The 8,210-nt window shown below is 34.5% G+C and overlaps 1 protein-coding gene across 2 annotated transcripts; it reads right to left on the reverse strand.

The window, feature by feature from the left end:
* Positions 1–5,308: 5,308 nt before the first annotated feature.
* LOC136071226 (protein phosphatase 2C 51-like) lies at positions 5,309–8,038 on the reverse strand. 2 transcript variants are annotated; one of them, XM_065782283.1, is made up of 3 exons: positions 7,308–8,038; positions 6,138–6,262; positions 5,579–5,665 (listed from the first exon to the last, which is right to left on the reverse strand). In XM_065782283.1, the coding sequence occupies exons 1-2, from the start codon at positions 8,007–8,009 to the stop codon at positions 6,140–6,142; spliced, it is 825 nt and encodes a 274-aa protein (XP_065638355.1). In that variant the 5' UTR covers positions 8,010–8,038; the 3' UTR covers positions 5,579–5,665; positions 6,138–6,139. The 2 variants fall into 2 exon arrangements, with proteins under 2 accessions (XP_065638356.1, XP_065638355.1); XM_065782284.1 differs by lacking the exon at positions 6,138–6,262 and having other exon boundaries at positions 5,309–5,665; positions 7,308–8,034.
* Between the last annotated feature and the right edge of the window lie 172 nt (positions 8,039–8,210).

Below are 8,210 nucleotides of genomic sequence, written 5' to 3' on the forward strand. Positions count from 1 at the left end.
TGACCGTGTTAGATAAAAAAAATATATACTGTAAGGTCCATGAAAATGTGTGGCTATGTGCCCTTAATAATAAAAGACAAAAAAGCAAAACTCCTTCCCCACTTTTGCAGAAGCAGCCCCTTCTCTCTCTCCTCTTAATGGTCCATGGTGGTGTAAAGAAGTAAAAACTTAAGTATAACAATGAGGTGTAAAATTGTAGAGATTGAAAAGCTTAGGTAGCACCTATAAAGCACGGGTGTATATTCGGGTGTGAATGTAGGACTTTGTAATTTCTGAAAAGATAAGGTGCGGGTGCGGGTGCGGCAAATACGTTTACTCATATTTTATTAAATTATTAAATATATTTTCATATAATGATAAACATATACCAATTTAAGAGTAATAATAATTACAAATAATTTAGTAATTTCAATTTAAGTTGTTTAACATACAAATAATTTGACAAATATACAATAAGTTAATAACTAAATAAGAAATCAACTTAAGTTTTTTTTTTTTTACATGTTTTTCGGCCAGTTTCGGCCGATTCGAACAGTTTCAGCCTGAATTGAAGCTAAATCGGCATGAATAGGGGGGGGGGGGGAAGACTAACGAATTGGCTCATCCTCGAGTGTCGGGTGTGGGTGCGGCGGCCCTTGAGTGGTAACCATGCTTTCTAGGGTAGCACACTCTAATGAGGTCAACAAAAAGTCAAATACTTCGATTATATAGTAATTATAGATGAGATTAAATTATGTAAGGATGTGGTGCAAAACCCATATTTTACCATTTCAATCCCAACATGTCACATCATCTTATCATATATTTAAAAATAAGCACAACCACACTTAATCAATCCTAATTCCCATATATAAATCTAACCAAATTGGGAGCTTATTGAGATGTTATTAGGTGTGATAGGATGTAATGAATTTTAAGTAAAATGCTGATGTGGCAATCACTTATTAAATGATGTATAATATGAGTTTTACACCACGTCATTACCAAATTCGAACTCTTTATATATATATATATATATATAACTATTCTATTCTAATCTAATTTTAATTAGAATTTGTTTACAGTTAAGTTGCTTTTGTTCTAAGAAAATAGTGAGTCATAATTACTTTTAATTGACATATATACGGTGGAATCAATACATGATTCGAGGCCTACAATTATACTTTAAATGGGATCTTGTGAAAAAATGATCCTACAAGCAAAGGAATTGTACCACACAAAGTTATATGAGCATAAAGAACATTTTTTTTGCATGGTACAAGCCGATTGACACAAAATTTGACATGTGTATTATGAGCATGAAGAACATGCAATCAACAGTTAGATTTTTAAAATATATAATAATTTTTATTTTATTAAGTAAAGTTGTAGTCTTAGGCTACAACCAATTTTGTAACTAAATTTTGTTCTTTCTCTTTTACTCATAACCAATCTCAAGAGTCACATTTTAAAGTAAATAAGTTTATTCTATTTTATACACACACACACTCTATATATATAAGAGGATTCTCTGCTTTAGACTGGACTTTTATATGGTTTAGAGATATCCCTAAATCTTACGTTTAGGGCCCGTTTAATAATGTTGTAAACGTAACTAGGTTTTCAAAAACTTAACTTAGTTACCCCCATCGCTGCCATGATCACCTATGTTGTCTTGTAATAACTCTTGCTCTGGTTATCGCAGAGACGCAAATTCATCTTGTTCATCTTTGTTAGATGGTATACATTTGATTTGATTTGATTTTTTTAATTGAGTTACATTGTTTATGTAAGTTTTTTTCAACCCATAAGACCCAACCTAACCAATCATATATGTAATTTTTTTTGAGATATAAATATATTTTTAGCACCCTTATTTTAATTTTATTCATTCTCCTCCATTGCTCTTCCACCTCCATTTCATAAGGTTTCACCTCCACAACCACATAGAATCTGATGAATCAAAAACTCGAACTAATTATATCATTACAAATAAAATTAAAATAAGGGTGCTAAAAATATATTTATATCTCAAAAAAAAATNTCAATTAAAGAAAATATTTGAGTCTGACAGATTTGATTTAATTTAATCCAAATATTATAAGAATGAAAGAAGCTATTCTGATTCCATCGTTGAAGAAGCAAAGAATTTATCTTTTCATATTAAGATAATTATATTAAGATAATTATAATTATCTTTTAATATATATATATATATATACACATACACATTATTATTATATTTATTTATTTATTTAGATATATTCAACTTTGGGTATCATAATTTTTTTAATATTTAAAATCCATTCTTCTAACTTTTGAAGATGCAAAATTAGTAGTAATGCAGTTTATGTATTCAAGTTTTACTAAAATTTAATTTTTAAAATATGGTTGATCACTTAATATTTGTTTTGACATAATCGATTTTATATAATTTTATTAATTTGATTTTGAATTGTTTTTGGTATAAAAAACAATATTAAGGGCTATTAGTAAACTTTTGTAAGCCAAATATGCTTTTGAAAAAAAAATTACTTTAATATAATTTGTTTAATTAATCAAAGTATTTTTTATTTATTTGTAAAACCTCTTTTCAAATGGTTAGTTTTGAAAATAAATCTAAACTGTAGGGACTCAATTTGGAAAAGCCTCCTAAAATGAAAGGAAAAAACGGTCCAACAAGCCCAAATAATAAATTTTTAGAGAGTGGGTGAAAGAACTAGCTCTACTTGATAGGAAAAGCCTCTCCTTCTCTGGTTGATTTTTTTGTGTCCCCCTACAATGTCATTCTTTTTCATGTTATATTCTACGTTCCTCCCCTTACTTTCGTCGTATACGTGTAGGTTCTATCCTGGGAATTCCTTTCTGTCCCATCTCTCACTCTCTAGAATCCTCAACCAGCCTTCATAAGGCTGCTTGATCACTGTTCAGGCATCACCTCCACATTAATGCGGCCAGAGAATTAGCTGGGAAGCATTTAATGTGGAGGTAGCAACATCAGAAGATATTTGTTGCCTCCACTATCCTATATCCGTTTCTCAATTACAATTGACAACCTTATGGACTACCTAGGGTAATCAGATAGTTACATCCACCTCGAACTATCGTTCTGAGGTGAATCTTCTCCTCGGACACATTTTGGATTCTCATTTGCAATCCTCGGCTCTTCTTCTTATATTATTCGTATCATGCCCTTATTAAATCATCCTCAGACGGATTGCTGTCCTCGGATTGGGCCATTGGGCCGCAGGCCCATTCCCTACAAATTTACCAATACCACCTTATATAGCTGGCCCCACAATAGCCCCCCAAAATCTCACTTTTTGTCACCTCGGTAGAGGGAGATTTTGATATCCTGCCGTCATCCTCTTTTCCTAATTTCTAGAACGCCTTTCTACCTGCCCAAGGCGCCCTTCTGACGGTTTGGCTTCAGGAGCGTGCCTCATTAAATTATGGCGACCTCTCTATCCCCCACGTTCAACGGTAAGATGCTAATCCAACAGTAGAGGGTTTTAAGTATTTATGAGCAAGATTTTTCCCGCTCGCAATTTCTGCACCACTATAAATAGTTTTTTAAATCAACCTTCTTTCCAATTACAACCATCATATTATCACAGTGCACATCCACTGAACTTGTCACTTTCTTTTGCCTTATCGTGCATTCATAAATAACACAACCCTATCCAAGGATCTACTTTTTAAACCTGTAAGTCTCCTTGAACCTTCTTAGTTCTCATTCCCTTTTTGTTAGCTTTTCTTCATAACTTTTAGAGAATGGGTAGGTTTAAACATTTAGTTGAGTTCGAGGAGAAAATAGAGGCATTTAGATCGAAGTATGGGATTCCCCCAACAGTGGGTATGAGATATGCTTCTCCAGAAACATGGGTGAAAGATAGGAAGACCGGAGAGGTGGTCATCCCTATGATTGCCTTTGTAGAGGGAGGGATGACCATTCCTATGGGTAATCCGACTATAAACTACTTTAGATTTTTTAGGCTATCTCCTACTCAGTGCGCTCCTAACATGTTTAGGGTATTAGGGAGTATAGAAGTCCTAAACGAGAAGATGAATTTAGGCCTGACCCTTCACGATGTGAACTGGTTGTATAACCTTAATCATCTAAAAGGTCAGGGTTACTATCTTAAGTCTAGGCACCCTAAAGTCAGGCTAATTCAATGTCTCCCCACATCAAATAATCTTTTCTGGGGAGTGGCATGATGGTCTACCCTGCCCGACTAGAGAGGGAAAGCCAGGTGGGGTTTTTGGCAATAAGCTTATATAATTTGGTGTGTGCTTTTTAGTTCAAATTATTTTTGTTCCTAATAAAACTTTCTTCTTATTTTAATGACCTTGCAGATAAGTGCGCTACCAAGCCTCAGTTCAGACTAGTCAATAGGGAAAGCTTGGATAGACTCCTATGGTCCGAGGTATACGTGAACCCATCTGACGGCCAACTTAGAGCTGCACATATCATTCTCAAATATAAGCCTATCTCCTTGGCATTTCAAACCCCAAAGTGTGTGATAAAGGCTAAGGACCCTCGGCTTCATCGTATCAGTGTNATAAAATATTAATGTAAATAAAATTAAAAAAAAAAAAAAAGAAGACTTTTGAGAAATTTATTAAAATAAAAAAAATAAAAAACTTCTCAGAAGACTTCTACTTATTAAGAAACTTAGTTATCTATAAAATATATAAAACTAAAGACGTTTGAATTTATTTTATATTAAACTCTCTAATGGAATCTTAGCACATCATAATTTCTTTAAATATTAAAATACATAGTTTCATATGCTAATGAAACCATAATAAATAACTAATTTTATAATATATAGTTCCATATAGAAACAAAATAAATGCCTAATTGTATGTATGATTTGGTGATTATATATCATGACATCATGCTTAACACCCCGAATTGATACACCCCCTTTCTTGTCTGAGTTGTCTCTTTTGTGTAATTTTGAAAGGGGACTAGTTCCCTATTTTGTAGTCTGAATGCTTTCTCTTTGTTTCAATGAAAAATTGAAAAGTATTATTCAGGGAAAAAAATTTATGGCATGAAGTTATCTTTATTTAACAAATCATTGCGAAAGCTAAGTTGATTTAGGAACAACCCTATAAATTTAAATCCTACCACAAAGAAGAGTAGGGCAAAAGGATCCAACCGTGTTTCCTTTCTTTGCTTGTAGTTCTTATTGGCAAGCATATGCATAAAAACCAGATATCCATTTATAAGCAAAATTTTTGGGGATGTAACGAGGGAACACGTTAACAACAAATGATAAGAACTTTCCATTTTTTAGTTTTTGATAAGTTAATAGTTATAAGTGGGGAAGGATGGTATTGAACGTGGTAAATTGATTGATTGGTGATGGGTCATTCTCAACTCTAATGGCCACTTGTGCTAAAAGCTTAATAGCTACCATCACCATTTAATTTTCTATATGCCACTAGCACTTTTTGTTTTTGAGTGAAGAATGCCACACTAGCATTTGAGTAGTCACGAGCATATTAAACCATCATTATTCTATGAAGAACATTAGTGGCATAAGAAGTACATAGAGGATTACTACATACCTATTGATCTAGAAGTGGTAAGAACTCCTAGAACGCGATGTCCATTCCAGTTTATGACCTTTCCACCAGCGGCTTCAATTCTCTTCAACTCATCTGGTCTGTCAGGCTATTAACACAAATAATGCATCAATCATGATTTAGATATTGTCATAAAGCTGAGTTCTTATAATCAAAGGATATCAACAATGAATTTGTGTGATATATGTAAAGAGGACACTGAAAATATAAATGTGATCTACAATATGCAACCCTGTCACCATGAAACTAAGTTCAATGATAAGCGGATAAAGCAAAAAATTAATGATTAAAAAAACATTGCTAAAAATACATGGAGTATATAACTTGCTACTACCAGTCAAAGACAATTCAATATGCAATTATATAATTCTATGAAGTATAATAGCGACGTACTCTCTTCTTTTGTATAATATTAATAGTGGATCTTACTAATTGAATTCATAGCAAGATTCATTATTCATGTGAAAGATGAGAGTAAGCCATTATTGAGCAGCGAATAAAGGCCAGAAACTAGCTGTATGACAAATTTAAACACCACTTCTGGTATTCTTGTTTAATACCTCTATAAATTACCATAACAAAGAATCAGAAATTTGATGTTCACGAACTTCTTGAAGATTGTCCAGCAATCACAGTGGACGAGAGTTGCCCCAGTGACCCGTGGATAAGAGACAGAAGGAGTATCCTGGAATTCATAAGGGATTTATACTTGACAAATGTTTTCACTTCAAGCACCCACAGACATAGTTCTTCTAAAATAAGTAACAGCACATTGAAGATAAGTGCTCCCTAGTGAAATAAATTGTGCCTAACAGAAGTTGATTATCAATCACACTGTAATTTACTCGAAACATCCTCAAATGATCCATTAGCTCACTATCATGACCCTTACAACTTGTAGTTGCTGGTGGTGGTAATTTAACCAGCCATTCTTTACACAAAGAAACTAGGTTAATTTGAACATCACACTCCATTGTTGTAATTAAAAAAAAAAAAAAAAAAATTAATACTACATTATTGAAAATTAGACAGAGTTGAAAAAAAAAAAAAATCCAGCTCTAATTATTAGAAGGAAAAACTTACCCCAATATACTATGGTAAATTGAAGTGATTATCTATGTCTAGTTTTAATCGCATGACTTGTTAAATAATTCACATCACAGTGAAATAAAATTGTCATGTAATAAATTGGAGAAAAAAGTTCTAAAACTAATTTAAAGCCAATCTTTTGTCTTATAAAATACGAATATATTGCAAGTTAGGACTTCATGTAAAAATTAAATTCTTTTGTGACTTTACAGGTGACAAATAGTTCCAACGCCATGTGTAAAATTAGTAATTTAATTAGGACACAACTATATTGAGTCCATNTTGGCAATTCCCACTTATAAGTTAGAATAGAATCGAACCTTCTGATTCTGAATCTTTTATACGCACCCATAATCTACGATCTATGGACTATGATACTAGAAATTGCAAAAGCTATTAGCAGCACTGGCAAAAGCGATTCCTCTCTCTCTCTCTCTCTCTCTCAGAGTCTAAGGCGCTGTTTTGAACAACGTTTTTATACCATATATTCATATAAATCAAACCAGAAACCGAACCTTCAAAAAGCGTTAAAAAAAAAAAAAAAAAAAAAAAAAACCAAGCAAACTAGAAAAAACTAACAAACTTTGGCGGCAAGACAAGGCAATGACATTGAGAATCAAATATTCAAAAAAGAACCGTACCTTATGATCACGAGACAAGGCGAAAGCCACTCCACCACTAAACAAGACAGCCCTACAATCCCCACAGTTAGCAACCACAAGCTCCTCCCCTCCCACCACCGCCACAACCACCGTGGACCCCACCGTCCTCCCCACACCACCACCATCACCTACCACCTCCTCATCCATTTTAGCAAAACAACCTTCCATCACTCTCTCCCAATACTCCGATAACCTTTCTAACTCTTCACCATTACTCTCACCCTCCTCCACCAAAATCCCATGCAACCTTTCACTACAAGCCCTCGCCACGTGGCACCCTCCATGCCCATCGTACACTCCGAAAAAATCGTACTTTCCTCCAACACCACCACCACCACCACCACCACCGCCACCTTTTTTGTTCATAATTCCTAGTTCAGCTCTCACCGCATCTTCCATCTCTCTCCTCCTCCCAATAACAGAAACCGAGCCGTACGACAATACCACCTCGTCTTTCTCCGAAGAAGACACAGACAATGACACCTTCACCGAATCACCAACATCCTCCTCCTCCGATGATGATGTTTTCTTCGTTCGAAACGTGTACTTCAGCCGCCGGACTTTGATTCTTCTCCTCGTCACCGTGATCTGACTCATCTCCCCGGAATCCAACGTCGTTCTCTGGAGATTCATTCCCACTGGCCCATCAACGTGAGGCTTCGAAGCCTCTATCAACCTCATTTATAGCGTAAAGTGGAATTCAAAGGTAGTAACTAGCGAATCTGTGTCATATAAAAAAGCATGAAATCTAAGCCGTTGAATTTTCACAACCCCGTTGGATTTGAAACAGATGGGCTTTGAAATCTTTTTGATGGACCACAGGCTTCGATTTTTTTTTTTTTTGGTTAAACAGCCTTGGATTTTTCAAAGAGAGACGTGGGT

Source organism: Quercus suber, unplaced genomic scaffold (assembly GCF_002906115.3).
Source record: "Quercus suber isolate HL8 unplaced genomic scaffold, Cork oak 2.0 scaffold_295, whole genome shotgun sequence".
NCBI classification, from domain to species: Eukaryota; Viridiplantae; Streptophyta; class Magnoliopsida; order Fagales; family Fagaceae; genus Quercus; species Quercus suber.

Coding starts and splice junctions, on each gene's coding strand:
- LOC136071226 (XM_065782283.1), bottom strand. CDS start 8,009: ATGAGGTTGATAGAGGCTTCGAAGCCTCACGTTGATGGGCCAGTGGGA. Junction 6,263..7,307: donor CCTTGTCTCGTGATCATAAG/GTACGGTTCTTT, acceptor TATGAATTCCAG/GATACTCCTTCTGTCTCTTA.